We start from the raw sequence: 16,179 nt of genomic DNA on the forward strand, positions 1-16,179 counted from the left end.
TTATCACTTTTTTCATTATTATTATATAAATCCCTCCTCGTGTTTTTATGGCCAACTTCCCATAAGGTCCCTTTTGCCCCTACACCAATGACTTATCATCCCATCTCCCTCCTTAAAACTCTCAGGAAATTTGGTACCCTTAGCGAGAAGTTGAATCCAATGTTTTCAGGGTTCAAGAAATCCTTAATTTAAATGTAAGATCGGCCTAGGTAAGTACAAGACCATCAATTTAAATCTCATTTGTAAAATAACCATGGCAATATATTTTACCTGAATCCAGTGAAAAGATATAAATACCGTAATGCATTTTCTCGAAGCTCGATCATCAAATCCTTACATAAAATTCACTCAAAGAGATGGTAATAGTGTCGCTTTAGACATTCTGCTTCTGGAGGTAATATGACCCAGAAGATCTTCGTTGCTCTCTGGGCAATTCAAAGAACTTCGAACCTAACTAATAGCTCTCCAAGTAATTATAGGATTTAACATAAAATCGACACAGTAGAGTTGGATTCTAACCTCAATATATCAGGTGTTAGCAACGACCAAAGGATTCTTTAATCTTTGTAATGCCTAAAGAGGAATTTTTAAATTCTGCAAATCCATAGGATCAAAAGTAAGGATGTAAATTACCATGTTCACAAATTTTGACAGTAAAACCGTTGAACAATAGCATCATAGATCATCACTTGCCCAATAGTCATGGATATGCCTAAATAGACAGTCCACGTAATCGTTGCTTTGCTCGTTAGAAAAATGGTCGAATAATTCGATTCACGAACAATTTGCCGAAAACCTGTGTCCCTTCCTTAATCTTCTCATATTGCACAAATCTGAAGGGAAAAAATTCCTGCAAATCACACCTATAAACTGATAACAGAGCAAGTTATTTAAAAGAATTTCTAGGTATTATCAAAGATGTAAAACTGTCTAATATTCAAAACAGGCACAAAATGAAAGGCTAAAAGTAGATATATTTCATCTTTAAACTTGTTAATGCATGTTTAGAAGCCCCTATATCACACAACTTTAACTCCTGGAAGATAAAAACTCTAAGTTCATTTCAAAAGTGAGAGGATTGAAAAAAGATTTAGATAAAATGATCAAAGGGAACTAAAATGATTAAACTATGAAGGAAAGAATTGTGAAGTGGTGGGGAAAACTGAGTTGGATGAAAAAAAGAAAACCTGAGAAAGTGGGGGGAAAAAGCAATAAGCAAAACATTTAGGTCTAAAGTGTAAACAAAAGACATGAAATATATAGAGTTTTGAAAATGGAAAACAAGTAGGGAAAAATTGTAAATAAACCAAGGTAAAAGCCCATATTTGTATCTCTTCAGATAACTCCTTCAAATGTCAATTAACTTCTTCAAACCTGCAAAGCAACATAAGCAAACATTTTTTTTTTCCAAGATAGTCTTGGCACAATGCAACAAACTATAAGTCCAAAATAGAGATTTTTATAAACTAGTCAGTTCAATAAATTTCTATTTATAAACGCCCGGAACCTAGTAAGTAATTGTAGAAGCTAATACTTAGATCCTATCATTAAAAGCCACAGTGGGAGTTTCATGCTCTAGAGTCTAGACTAAAGTAGGCTGAAGAGTTTAAAGATTGCACTCACAATAATAAAAGAGGTATTATTGGGCAATATGAACAAATACTATCCATCCATATTATATTGCCTTACAAAAGGAATCTTAAAAGTATAGTAACAAAAATTGGTTAAAAAGCACGAAATTCTTTCACACAAGTAATGTTACATAGAACCATAGGTACAAGATTGCTGTGATTCACTTCTATTTACACAGCAGAAGCTATGCTTTAGAAAGTTGGAATTCTGTAACCACCAAAGCATTTTTAGTCACCTTTGCAAAAAAAGGAATAACATTGAGCTTGCAATAGTTCAGGGACTAACACATTTTACGAGCAAGCATGTTGTAGCTTCTGCCAATAAATCATCAGAATCTCTTCAATTACATTGCAAAAAGATAACATCAAATCATCACAATTTGCAGCTTCATAGATGTAGAGCTTAGAATAGTCCTGGCCAGATCTGTTGCTAAACCATGATGTAGTAAACGGTTAGAGAAAATCTAAACAAGTTAGAGCAACAAATGGCAAAATCTAAACAGCACCAAGTCAGTATACTAAGGGCTTACCATTTTGATCACTTGGCAGATGAAATTCTCTGTAGTGATGAAATCCAGCTACTTGAAGGACCAATCCTGTGACCATTTCCCTGTACACGGTTTGGAGATTCGGTTGACTGCAACGGTTTAGAAGAATTTCCTCTTGAGCTACCAGCAGGTGTAAATGATGAAGTAGCCATGCGAGGATCATTTAGAGCCTACATTATTAATATAGACCACCAGTAAGTCATTATAACACTAACATACAAGATTGTTTAGCGTATACCATAGTAAGGAATAATGGATGAAATTATTCCATAAATAAGATTGTTTTAAAAAGGTCATAAAGAAGATCATTTACATTCATGTCAAGTGCATTGTCAGAACTCAAATTCTTTGGAGTTGGTTGTTTAAAATGCAGTCGCACTGCAGGGCTTGAAACATTATCAGATCTAACACGATCCGTAACCTCTGCTGATGAATAAGTATTAAACCCACCTGATGAACAATAAATATTAAGTCACTTACTTTAAACAATGCAATGGTAAATTTGACATTGAATATGCATCCACCAGAAACCTAACCTTGACGACTTTCCCCTTCCATTGGTGTTGCATGATGATTATGTGTACCACCAACAACCGGCTGAAGTAAGAGGCAATAGACCATAATACTTAGAATCAAATCTGTTCATTCCAATTTCTCCCAATGAAATCATTACATAAAGACAAAACTGCAAACCAGGGATAGATACTTACAGATACTCGTGGCTGCGTTCTGTTCTTCTGTGACTGCTGGTATTTTATGATTGTCCAGTCAAAAACATAATCAAATTCATATTCTGCACCAAAACAAATAATTAGAGTTCATGAAAGAACACATCTCAAACGGTTGAACAAAGTTTTACACCAAAACATCACTACCTTCACGAGCAAACAAGTCACGGAACAATCGCTTTAAGAATCCATAATCAGGTCGCTGATCGAATGTCAGAGAGTGACAGTAATGGAAGTATGAAGCAAACTCCACTGGATGAGACTTGCATAGGACCTTTGAGAACGATAACAAAAATAGTTGCATAAGCTCCAGATTATATACACTTACTAAAGACCCAAGAGATTTGGTTAAACATACCTCAATAGGAGTAGATAACTTCTTCTCACATATTTTATCATATTTTTGCTTCTTGGTGGCAGCTTTCAATCCTTGCCATGGAAGGCTATAAATTGAAATTTAAGTTAATAAGATATGCAGATAGAATGTATTTGAATTGGAACAAGGAGATATTAATACAACATCCTGTAGAATCTCACGACATTCTTCTGCATGAAGCAGGCACTATTATGCATAGCTAATTGATTGTAATAAAAGTAGTGAGGGCAATGGCATACCTTCCTCTCAAAAAGTATAGAAGCACATATCCAAGAGACTCCAAATCATCACGCCGACTTTGCTCTAGAAGAAGACAGGAGAGAGGTTACATGAGGCTCGAGTTAAAATTCAAGGAACAATATGCAAGTAGTAAACTCAGGAGTCTGACTTACCGATTCCAAGATGAGTATTACAACTAGCATAGCGAGCTGTCCCTGTTAGGTTTTTGTTCTCCCTGGTAGAGGATAGATTACAAATAAAAGAAGGTTATATCACAATTTCATATCGATTTAAAGAATGAGTAAGAAACTTAAAGAAGTTCCAAAAGTAATTGAAAGGATACCTGTAGGGGATATGTCGATTGGTAGTTGCATCTCGATATCTTTTTGCTAATCCAAAATCTATAATGTAAACCTGACAACGAAATGAAGCTAAGATAAGAATCAATAGACAACCAAGAAAACGAAGCTAGCAAGAAAAACTTGAAGTAATTCATTCATAATAAGAACAGATAACTTGAAACAGAACTATTACCTGATTAGCTTTGCGTCCGAGGCCCATAAGGAAGTTATCCGGCTTTATATCTCTATGCAGAAATCCTTTGGAATGAACGTACTCTATTCTTGTGATCTTCAACAGAAAAAAGAAAATGAATGAGACTAGAGAAGAGACCTCAAAGCATTTAACACTTGCAGGTAAACACGAACATCCAAGACGAGAAACCACAGCAGGAGGTGATACATACCATTTGATCAGCCAACATCAAGACTGTCTTCAGCGAGAACTTCCTCCCACAATATACGAAGAGATCTTCGAGACTTGGTCCAAGCAAATCAAGGACAAGCACATTCTCTTCCCCGTCTATACCAGACCATTTCGTAGCAGGAATACCGCCTGAATTAAGAAGAACACAACAATCAGCCGACAGCAAAAGAAATTACATCAAACCTGGTACCGTCCTTCAACACAAGCATTGAACTACACAGAACATGAAAAATCTATCAAAATCGCTTACGTACTTCCTCCTTGAAGAATACTATACAATTTAGCCTCATAAAGCAGTTGCGGATGCTTCGTTTTATTATTTTCCTGCAAGAAAAAAACCAAACACATCGGTAAACGCCGGAAACTCCATTCCACGCATGGAAACTTCAACTAAGATACATCGGAGAAAGTATCCACAAAATACAGAAACAAACGAGACAAAATTCAGTCAAACGATCAGAACTTACAATTTTCACAGCAACGATTTCGAACGTCTCAATATGAGTAGCTGAAACAAAGAATCACAAGAATTCTCAGTCGTAAATCACAAAAATTCATACAAAATAAGAATCTAATTCAAACACATCCAGTCCTTAGAACGCACCGAGATAGATTTCACCGAAGGATCCGCTGCCGATCTTGCGGCCAAGCTTGTACTTGCCGCCGATTACGCGCTCCATACCGAAAAATGAAAGTGGATCGAATTTGTGGAGATCGGTCAGAGCATGAACGAAGCGAGGGTTTCGAAGATTGCGAAGATCAAATCGCAAACAAATTTCAAAAATTATATATATATAACACAAAGAATAATTCAGATATATATATATATATATAATATATTATATATATATATATATTTATATATTTATATATTTATATATATAAAGAGATTAAAATACGAATAAATAATGTAAGAAACGGAAGCCACAAAAAAAGAAGACGAGGACCAGCAGGTAAAGGACAGGTAGACCAAGGGCGTTTCGTTGTTATACGCACTTCTTTCTAATTCTATTCTACCTTGGACTCCAAGGGATAATCTTCAAAGCTTTCTAGGGCTACTTCCGTAATTTCATCCTAAATGTTTTTATTGACTTCTTGACTTTTCTTTTATTTCTTCCCCTAGGCTTATCAGTGTTCGAATTGAAATTGTTTAGTGTGACGAGTTACTCAATCGAGATCTACGAGGTAAAGGAATTAATAAACCTGAGTATGAAATTAAACTACACTTTTAGAAAATTTAGAATCAGTCGCGAAATGAAATAAAATAGTGTTCGATGAGTTTATTGAAAATTAAAAAAGCAACACGTCTCAGAAATAAAAAACAATTTTGAAATGAAATAAATTAGTGTTCAATCCATTTATTGAAATAGATAAACAAATAGTATCTTGTTTTAAACATAATAACTCGAAAACATATTATTCGTTTTTTTAACTTTTTCATGATTTATGAATTTCAACCATTTTTTTTAGAAGTGTAAGCTTTTGTTTGAATTTTTTAATATTAAAGGAAATATTTTTAGTTTTTTAAAAAAATGTGGTAGGATGTAAAAAAAAATAGATGGATTCAACTCATGGGAATTGGGAAATGAATTTGATTTTAGATATATAAAACCAATCTTAATTTTAAAGGATAAAATTAAATATTAAATTTTAATTAAAACATTTTGAAAAGTCTAAATGGTACCTAATATTCATATATAACAAAATTAAAAAGAAAACTTCTTCCTAGTTATATCGCGAATCTTTTAGATAAACCTCTTAAAAAATTAGAAGGCTTAGTATATTGGGACGTGTGATTTTAAAATTATTTAACCTCAATTTATTTTACCAAATACAACAAATGGCTATATATATATATATATATATAATTACTTGTACCTATCCCGAAAGCAATCCACACTTAAAAGTCATTAAATTGATGTTAATAAGCTGTGGAGCCCGCCAAAATTTAACAAAAATGTGTTAAATAAGGAACGAAGTTAATAACTCTAACTCGACCTCACCCATCCCAACTCCAAAAAAACATTAAAGTACCTTCATTCCATTGCTTCCATCCTTTAGGAATAATGTGGGGCTTAAAAAAAAATGTATAATTTAATAAAGCGTGAAATTATGGATAAAAATTATAGATACTTTTAAAGTACTTAAAAGTTTACCTACTCAACTCGTGTCTAGATGTGAAAAGTTTTCGTATTTACTTCATTTATTGCAAATCATCTAGACAGTTAGAATGATATAGAGTTTGCACAATAAATCATTTAATGACATATCAAATAACGAATGAAAGTAGTGCATGGTAACTTTTCCATCTCCATTGTTTTTGTTTTCTTTAGTTACGTTTTTTCACTTTAAGATTTTTTTTTCCATTTGTTAGTGAACATTACGGTGCGGCTAAATACTAAGTTAAATCAATTTTGAAAAAAAAAAAAAATCTTAATATATGTTCAAGGTTGACTTTGAAATTATTAATAGCATAGTTGAATGTTTAAATCACTCTAAAACATATAATTAACCATTTAAAATTAATTTAATATTTCACATCATCCTAATTAACCACGTCAAATAAACACAATTTATTTAAAAGGGAAATGCAATTTTAAAAGTTATTACACTAATTTTATTTTATGTTAAATTATTAAGTCACTTATTAGTTTGGCAGATTGCTTTCAATATTTTATTTGTTTTTGTTTAATTAGAAGTTTGGTGTTATAAATTAAATTATAATTCCAATATGGGGTCTGACCAAGTTGGGATATATATACACACATACATATATATATATTCCCTTTGAAGCGTAATGTTATTATTTTTGTGTTGCTTTTTTTTCTTCTAATTTTTTATTTAGCACCGTGTTGATTTCTTTTTAATATAAATTAGTTTGGCCGCTCAGTTTTTGGCTCAAACTAAACTATGCAATTCCCGGCTTGTTCACATGTCCCATTTTGTTTACGTTAACCTAAACTATGAAGTTAAATTAATATTTTGGTTTTCTATTTATTTTATTTTAGTATTTATATTAAAAATTATTAAAGATAGCAATTTTAACTAAATATTCACAAATAGCAAAATTTCATATTTTATAACACTAATATGTACTTTTTATTAGTGACATTGATATATATTAATAGAAGTTTAGAAGAGAATCAAAAAATTTACAATAGTCTGTAAATTTTTAATTTATTTTATTATTTTTAAAAATATCTCATATACATATATTTGTTTTGAAAATGTCTTTTCTATAACAAATTTTGGTACGAAATTTGAACCCAAGATCGAAACATATAGACATCAGTTAAACAAGCTCATGTTGGCAATACTATATAAATTGTAAAAAATGATAGATTTGACAAAATATTTACAAAATTTTAGATTTTATCAATAATAAATATTAATAGACATTTGTATGGTTCTATCAGTCACATTGATAGACACTAATAGAAGTTTATCAATATATATCATTAATACATTTCAATTTTTTGTTATATTTTGTAAATATTTTAATTCAGATGGCTCGAATTGTACTAACAATTCGAATTTGCATCATCCCACGTCATCATTTTTCGGTGACTTGTAAGAACAAGCAAATGGTTTTTACAATTTTCTAAAAAAAAGTTTTAAAAAACATTAAAAGATGCTTCAATTACTTTAATTTCCTATTTCAACAAGCAAACTAACAAATAAATAAATTTCAACACAAAATAAACAAATATGGCATATTTTACTCACTTTATTTGGACATATATTTCTTTGGGTAAAATTCAAAATCAAACCATTTAAATTTATTTTTTAAGAAAGTCATTAAACATCGTTATCAGGGCGTAGGTAACCAACTAATAAATAAATTTAGAATTATTTAAATTACGTCATATCTTTATTCATTCTGACTTTTAATTTCTAATAAAAACAAAATTGGTTGAAACACAATTTTTTATTTCACTATTTTAAATCCCATTTCAAATTTAGTTTCAACATTTAAGAACGGGCTAATTACATAGTTTACGTATATATGATGTATATATTTAGAACAAATTTTCTAAAATATCTAATTTGAGTATTGTCATTTTCAAAATAATTACGTAAGTGTTGTAAATCATTTCAATTTAATTTTAGTGTCATAAGGGCTATTAAAATTAAACAAGCAAACCATTTTTATTATGGAGACTGTTTTAGGATAAAATAATTAGTTATTGGGTTAGAGAGTTTTATATATTGCACTTATTTAAATTCTAAGGTATAAAATGTAAATAATCAATTACAAAAACTAAAGAACTTTCAAAGGAACTGCCTTTGAACCCCGTACCAAGGTTGCTCATAGTGTCACATAACGAATTGAAGGCATTCCAACATTAAAAGACGTTGATAATTGACCTCTTGATGACGTCGTGAAAGAGTGAAATAACGAATCTGCCCTTCTTTCTTTCCTTTTTATTTTTCTATCTTCCTCGTGAATCATGGGTTTTGGCAAGGGTTAACGTTCTTCTTCTTCTTCCTCTTCTCCTTTGAACAGTTTGTTTTTCATTTTTCCCCCTTCTTCTTCGATGAGCTATCATACCATATATTCGCAAGAGCACCAACTTGTTGGTTAGCAAACATTCAACTGCTGGAAAGCAAGACTAGGAGAAAACGACACAAAAAGAAGGCAGGACAAAGAGATGATTATTATTATAGTTGAGTTATATATAATAGTTTATATTTGAAGTGTAGATTATTTTAAATTATGAATTATAATATTATGTGTTTATGATGTGTAAACTATTTTAGTTTAAGAAGAAATTAGTAAACTTTATAACAAAATATAAGAAGATGTGGTTATAATAGTATAAGGATAGTCCTTGTCCGAAACGTCTCAAAAACAATACATGAGAGAGAAAGGGAACAAAAGATAGGAGGGAGAAAGAGCGAAAGTGTTCATTCCACATGCACGAGAGAGTCTTATTTTGCATAGCCCAATCAAACCAAACGAATTGGGCCCATCGAGTGGGCATTCTAAAACGCTAAGAACACCTTCTTCATTGCAAATGAGTAAAACTTTAAATTATAGATTCGAATTTGACTAGTAGTAGAAGTTAATTTTTAATACTATATTTATATACTTAATTAGGAAAGTATGAATATTGAATACGCACGTTATTAACCTATTAACTGATAATGTGTTAAAAGAGTTGTGTCCACGTTTTAAATCTGTAATGTTATATTTAGTTAACGGTAATGTTGTACCATTGCTTTGATTTGATGCATATTCCTTATTTACAGATAACCTTTTGAATGAATTAAAAATCTAGAAACGGTAACAATATCAAGTTTTTGCTGATTCTCTTCACGATTTGATCAATGTCTTTCAATTTGAGGTTTTTTTTTTCGCTCTTTTGTTAGTATTTAGTGAAACTCTACAACTCATGTTTTAGCTTCTCGCGTTTGTCGTCTCAAATTTTTACAAATTTAGTTTGAAAATTGTTTACTTTTTGGTTTGTCTGGTTCTTCTCTCTCAATTTTTAATCGTTGGACTTAAAATAATTTCTCAATTTATAAACTCGTATGTTTTCCATTGTGTGTTATGATTTTAATTACTATACCTTTAGATGTATGATTTAAAATTGGGTCAAAGTTATTAAGACGTGGGAGACTATTCTAAATTTGTGAAAATTTCTATCTTATTGTTCGTTTTTTCTATTGAGGTGGAATTTAGTCGAGTTGTCAATCTATTTAGTTGTTTGATATGTTTCTTTTTATAAAATGTGCACTAACTAAAGAGATAATCACCATGAAAGCCAGATATTATGATAAATTTGGTTTGGAGTTGAGCATTATATTGAGGGAAGGCTTCTTTCGAAGAAGAAGAATCAGAGGTATCCATAGAAAGAGGTGGGTTAGATGGAGTAGGAAACCGAAGCTCCGACAGGACCTCTTGAAGAAAGGCTTCCCTCGAAGAAAAAGAATCAAAGGTATCCATATAGAAAGAGGTGGGCTAGATGGAGTAGGGGATCGAAGCTCCGACAGGACCTCTTGAAGAAAAGCTTCCCTCGAAGAAGAAGAATTAGAGGTATCCATAGAAAGAGGTGGGCTTGATGGAGTAGGGGACCAAAGCTTCGACAGAACCTCTTAAAGAAAAGCTACCCCGAAAGAAGAAGAATCGATAAAAAAGTAAGATTGGTCAAAGTGCGCTTAAGTTGACCTAAACACTTGTGAATATTAAGAAGAAAAGTTTAACATTCTATCGACTAAAAAAATACATACATACATGTATTCATAAATTCAAGGATGTATTTCAATTGAGACGAGTAAGTAGTTCGAAACAGTTGTTTAGTCATGAAACCAAACAACGTAAGTATAATGCACAACACATCAAAAGGCTATTTAACCAATTAAAGTGCTCAACTCCTACTTATTCGTCTAAACCTCAAGTAGTAAACGATTTCTTCCTACCTATGTGAGACTAAAAGCTTTATCTATTCCTTTTGAAATTAGTTTAGAAGCAAAATAGTAAATAATTTAAAACTAATTAAAAGTTAAAACAAACATATTAAAAATTTAAAATAAAATAAATTACAACCAGAGGACCAAAATGAAAATCCAAACCTTCACAAAGGCTTACATTATATATATATATATAATAAAAAAAAAAAAAGAATTCAGTGTACAACAAACTACCTCAAACTCAAAAAAGAAAGAAAAAAAAAACTCAAATAATTTCTCCAATTTCTTTGAGACAGAATTGGTATAAATAATCACAACAATAAACAATAGTAAAAACACTTAAATTATTAAAAAATAAAATCGGAGGAAGAAAAAAATAAAAAATAAAAAATAAAAAATAAAATAAGAATTAAAAAAACAAAGGAAGAATTAATCAGTGATTTATCACCAAATTTTTTTCTTCAAAATGGAGAGCCGAATTATAATCTCAAAAGAGAATTAATAATAACGACATGATTTAATTTAAGTGTAATTAAATCAAATTAAATCACTTAATTTGAATCCAAGCTGCCACACTTGGAATTCCACGATAGACCACGAACAGCATATAATACCCAGGCGGCGCAATTATTCCGGACGGCGGAGCCACCACCGTCGCACTAAAAATCCCGGCGCCAGTTTCCGCAATTTCCCTAATCGGCAACACAACAAGCCTCTGATTCATTGAAAACCCGTGTGTTGTGAACGGCGGCGGATAAATCGTGACTCTAACATCATTCTCCCGATCAAATATACCGTCAGGAACTAAATTAAAATTCACTACGAAATCTTTTCCGTATTGCCATTTCGCTACCAATTGGTTCAACTGAATGGTAGGGCGGAATGCGGTGTGTGCCGGATCGAGATACGGCGGAGAGAATTTCTCCACCCTTAATTCCGTCGGGTATTTGACAGATTGGAACTGGTAGCCGGCGTTAGTGTTGCTGCCGGCGACCAGGATTTGACCGTCGGGGAGAAGGGCGGAGGTGGAGTGGTACATTCTTGGAATTGTGGTGGGGATTAGTTGTTTAAACCTTTGACCTTGGGGTTTGTCAGGATCGTAAAGAATCGGTGAGTAATTGGGAGCTTCGGCGAAATTCCATGCGGATGTACCAGAAGTAGCGCCGTTGATAAGCAAAAGATCACCGGTTGGGAGAATTAACATATCGCCCATTACTCTCGGAGATGGCATCAATTCCTTTTTCCAAACATCCTTTGGCTTTGTGATCTCTAGACGATTGCAATCTTGCAATGCTGGCAAGAAGTTCCCTTTCTCTGCCAACCGGTATGCTTCCGGTTTCGCTCCTCCGCATACAATTACCTGATTGTTCATCGTAACTCATCAGCTTAAGTTTGATAATATGAACAAAGTCATGTGGTTACGAACATACCTCAGCGGGGGTTGCTTCAGGATTCTCTAGTGAGAGCTTGAGAGGAAGGAGTGCAGACATACCCGACGCGGGGTAGTTTCGGGAACCGCCGGCCAAAACCGGATACTCGTTAACGACAGTTAGAGTCTTGGGGTTAAACAAGATGGAACGACTATTGGCAAAGATGAAGACATTGCCATCAGTAGAAAGATAAACAAAAGGATAAAGATTGTTTTCATCCAAATCAGTTGTTTCATCCAAGAATGGCATTTTAATAGCTTTTGTATTTACTTTTCCTTCTGCCGGAACAAACTCAAGATCGAAAGATCTCCGGCCGCCGACCAAGATGAAACCGCCGTCCGGCATGGTGGCCTGAGTCGAATACCTACAATGTTTCCGGCGTCGGTTTGTTAACGGCTTTAATTTATGAATAATTAAACGTAACTAAACAAAATATGAAATTAATTAATAATAATTACCAACGACCACTTGCCAATGTCGTTGGATATTCCTTCCAATCGCAATTAGGGCATCCAGTAAGGTATCGTACGGTTTTGGTTCCGTCCATCCAACCACCGGTGTTTACCAATCTTCCTTCCACGTCCAGCCCTCCCGACGAGCACCATGGATCCGTAGGCATCTATCGTCACCAGAAATTCTTAGTTATTTTAATATTTTGAGGGCAAAATAGGAAATTAAAGATGTCAGCCTTTAACCACAAATTGTCATGGAAAAACTTTTATTTTTCTAAACAAGAAATAAGAAATATTTGTCAGATAGATTGAATAATTCGAATGATGCACAAATATTAGGTCTTGTTTTCAAGGAATTTAATTAAGCTTTATATATATATATATAACACTGCCTAAATTGTTATCTAAATTAAAATGCAAGATAGTGAACAACCAAAGCATGGTTTAATGAGCATAAACTTATACTATCAACATGAACATATGTCAATTCTTCATAAAAGAAAAAAAAATTGAAGATGTCCGGTTCTACAACATGGAAAAACATCATCACACGGTTTACTATGATCCCATTTATACTGTTTACTTTTTTTTTTTTCGTTTAGAAAGTGTTTCTAAATTTTATAGTAGAACATATTTTTAATGGAATGACAATAATTTTATATATAATGTGAATGGATCTATGTACTAGTTCGATAATGTTGTAACTATTCCTACTCGAATATTCGTATCCTAATGATTCAACTGCATGGTAGGAATAGAAAGAGATTCCTTCCTCGTAATATATAGATTTATCTGTCTTGTTTAAACTATTATATGTAGCTAAATATAAATATAAGTTAATTGACTGAGTTACGAACCGTAAGTGGTCTTATTTTAGCGGTTTCGATATCAAACTCAACGCCATGGGCCCAACAATCTTGCAGTATGGCACCTTGATCAGTCTTGAAAGGAAAACATTTTCCACCAGGCAATTTGATTTGTGAAATGTGAAATGCAGATGCATCAAACATGATCATCTTGTTATTTGGCAACAAATTCATGTGCATAGCTGAAACCATGGAGTTTCTAGACACCATCTTCCATGTCCCTAGATATGTTAATGGGAAATTACGTGTGCCCGATCTATCCACCGGTCGTGGACCCGCTACAAATGTTATTCCCGGTAGGTTAGGTTTGGGGCCCGTGGTTGCGTCAGCCGGAGGATTGACGTCGCCTTTCAATCTATCGTTCAAATCCTTGTCGAGCGAGTTAGCACCGGGGCCGTAAGACCCACCTACGCTGTCGAATTGAGCAGGAGCAGAGACGAAGAAGAGAGAAAGGAGGAGGAGGAGCAGAAGGGAAGCTGCCTTGAGAAAGGCCGCCATTGAAGGTGTGAGTTACCTTGTTCTTCAATGGCAGCTTTGTGTTTATAATGACACAATTTTTCTTTCTTTGGTTGTTTTTTGTTTTCTGTTTTTTGATTTTTTTTGTTTTTGTTTTTGATCCTCAGCTTTTGTCTCCTTCTCTATAATGCATTTTATGGCTCAAACAAGTTAGTTAAGGGATCATTAAAATAGCCTCTGGTGGTTCCTTGTTTGAAGGGGAAATTCTTAACCCTTTTTACTAATTCTAGGTAATATTAATTTAAGGGGAAACTCAAAATTAGATTATTTTTAAGCCATAAGTTCTTGAGGTTAATAAAAGTATGGTAAAAAAGTTTAAAGAAAATGTAAAAACTAACCTCAAATATGGTGTAGTTGCAAATTATATATATCCTCAAACTTTCCAATCCTACAAATATATTGTGCTCTCAAACTTTGGATAACTATATAATTTGGACCTAAAATAGAACCCATTCAAACTTCTACGAAGGTTATCATTTTACACGATTATGTAAGTTTTGTGTTCAATTTTAACATTGCTAAAATTTTAATTGCTTAATTTTTATCGTAAAAAGTTTGAGAGTATAATTGTAATTCTCGTTGCACTTTATGGAGTACTTTTTGCAATGTAACCCAAAGTTCAAATTTTTTATTTTTTGAAGGATAAATTACAAGTTTAGTTTAGCCTAATTATGTTTCATATTTTGAATTTACTCTTGGAATTAGCTTATATTTTGTTTTGTACATTTTTAAATTTTACCGTTTTAGTTCTTAAATTTTGAGTTTTATTGTCGGTTAGTTGAAAGATTCTAAGATTTACACTTATTAACCTAGTTTTCTTTAACTAATTAATATACACTTCCTTATTTCATTTTAAAGTTTATTAATTAATTTAATTCAATTAAAATATCTATATAATTAATCAAGTTCCACTGTTTCTTACTATGAAAATTAGTTTTAAATTTTTATTTCATAATTATTTTCAATTAATTAATAGTTGTTGATATCAAAAGGATACAAGTGTGAATATTTAGTTAAAAGTTGTGTAAACTTTGACTAAATTGAAATAAAATTCAAATTTAAAAATTAATATAGTAATATTTTAAATTTTATAAACCAAAATTGCAATCAAACTCAATAAACGGAAAGTGCTAACATGTTAAAACCAAATAAAAATTAGACTTAAAAAAGAACAAAAAAAAAAGTTAATAATAATGTAAAATTTAGGGAAATTGCCTGACAAATAATTTAGAAAAAACAATCCATAATATTTTTTTAATATTACAAATTTCGTAAACATGACGTTATTCAGATAGTAATCTACTTTTAAATTTGTTAACTAGTGACCAAATGAGATCTTATCGACACGTTTTCAAATTTGTAACAATCTAGTCTTGATACTTTTCACGTGGTAAAAAAATATTACTAAGATTTAAAGAACCTTTTTTTTTATAAATGTTGCTCGGAAAAATAATTACTAAATTGTTTAAGTATAAAATTTGTACTTAACTTTGATGAACGATAAAAATTTAATTATTAGAATTTAAAAGTATATATAAAACGAAATTATTAAATCAAGAGTAAATCATTTTTAACTACAATGACCAAATAAGAACTTTTCTCTTCCAACACATGGGATAGTAGAAATCGAATATCTAACTTCAAAGTCGATATACAACTTTTGTCAATTGAAACTATGATCGCTTTGACAATATCCACAACCATCCCAAAGAAAAACAAGAGAATATAAATTTTCACTTAATATAACTATTAAAATTTATTCACTCTAAAATCGAAATAATAATACACAGGTTCTAGTTTCCTTATATTCTACTATGTGTCATGTATATATGCCTACACCCTTTTATGATTATTATTTTTTAAAAATGGATATTCCATTGAAACGTTAGTAGAAAAACCAATAGGATAGATCGTTAATGAGTGCATTTCGAGCTACATTTATCTTTATGCAACTCACTTAAGTTAATTTTCATGTCATTTTCTAAAACAAAAGATCTTAGGGTTTTTCTATTTAGGATTGATAGAATGGATGAAGATGAATGCCAAATTCATCACCATGCATTGTCTTATCAATTATATTTGAAGATGAATTTGTAATTTGTACGGCATGAAAATACGTATTATATTACTCAGTTATTTTATACGTACGCCTACACGTATGTATTAAATCACATATTTAATTAAAACTAAGAACTACCAACAAAAATATTTTTAAAAGATTAATTCATATAAAA

General features: G+C 31.8%; 2 protein-coding genes across 4 annotated transcripts; both read right to left on the minus strand.

Moving 5' to 3' along the window:
* Window positions 1-1,613: 1,613 nt before the first annotated feature.
* Window positions 1,614-5,085, minus strand: LOC101212463 (casein kinase 1-like protein 3). Of its 3 annotated transcripts, none has more exons than XM_011650345.2 (15): window positions 4,872-5,084; window positions 4,735-4,775; window positions 4,522-4,591; window positions 4,248-4,396; window positions 4,037-4,132; window positions 3,846-3,916; window positions 3,676-3,737; window positions 3,523-3,586; window positions 3,266-3,350; window positions 3,055-3,181; window positions 2,890-2,972; window positions 2,716-2,776; window positions 2,493-2,629; window positions 2,162-2,349; window positions 1,614-2,055 (listed from the first exon to the last, which is right to left on the minus strand). In XM_011650345.2, exons 1-14 carry the CDS (start codon window positions 4,945-4,947, stop codon window positions 2,170-2,172), a joined length of 1,302 nt encoding a protein of 433 aa, XP_011648647.1. In that variant the 5' UTR covers window positions 4,948-5,084; the 3' UTR covers window positions 1,614-2,055; window positions 2,162-2,169. The 3 variants fall into 3 exon arrangements, with proteins under 3 accessions (XP_011648647.1, XP_011648646.1, XP_031736708.1); XM_011650344.2 differs by having other exon boundaries at window positions 1,614-2,061; XM_031880848.1 differs by lacking the exons at window positions 1,614-2,055; window positions 2,162-2,349; window positions 2,493-2,629 and having other exon boundaries at window positions 2,740-2,817; window positions 4,872-5,085.
* Window positions 5,086-10,910: 5,825 nt separating this feature from the next.
* LOC101212219 (aldehyde oxidase GLOX1) lies at window positions 10,911-13,989 on the minus strand. The gene is made up of 4 exons (XM_004139387.3): window positions 13,421-13,989; window positions 12,570-12,730; window positions 12,112-12,475; window positions 10,911-12,041 (listed from the first exon to the last, which is right to left on the minus strand). Exons 1-4 carry the CDS (start codon window positions 13,925-13,927, stop codon window positions 11,229-11,231), a joined length of 1,845 nt encoding a protein of 614 aa, XP_004139435.1. The 5' UTR covers window positions 13,928-13,989; the 3' UTR covers window positions 10,911-11,228.
* Window positions 13,990-16,179: the final 2,190 nt, after the last annotated feature.

This window comes from Cucumis sativus, chromosome 2, assembly GCF_000004075.3.
Source record: "Cucumis sativus cultivar 9930 chromosome 2, Cucumber_9930_V3, whole genome shotgun sequence".
Taxonomy (NCBI): domain Eukaryota; kingdom Viridiplantae; phylum Streptophyta; class Magnoliopsida; order Cucurbitales; family Cucurbitaceae; genus Cucumis; species Cucumis sativus.

Bases quoted from the DNA above. Each gene is read 5' to 3' on its own strand.
- LOC101212219 (XM_004139387.3), bottom strand. From the start codon at position 13,927: ATGGCGGCCTTTCTCAAGGCAGCTTCCCTTCTGCTCCTCCTCCTCCTT. The intron at 12,731-13,420 runs GTTCGTAACTCA...TGGTGACGATAG, and splicing joins CTAAAATAAGACCACTTACG to ATGCCTACGGATCCATGGTG. The intron at 12,476-12,569 runs GTAATTATTATT...GAAACATTGTAG, and splicing joins ACATTGGCAAGTGGTCGTTG to GTATTCGACTCAGGCCACCA.
- LOC101212463 (XM_011650345.2), bottom strand. From the start codon at position 4,947: ATGGAGCGCGTAATCGGCGGCAAGTACAAGCTTGGCCGCAAGATCGGC. The intron at 3,917-4,036 runs GTAATAGTTCTG...TTTCGTTGTCAG, and splicing joins TCGGACGCAAAGCTAATCAG to GTTTACATTATAGATTTTGG. The intron at 3,587-3,675 runs GTAAGTCAGACT...GTCTTCTTCTAG, and splicing joins TAATACTCATCTTGGAATCG to AGCAAAGTCGGCGTGATGAT.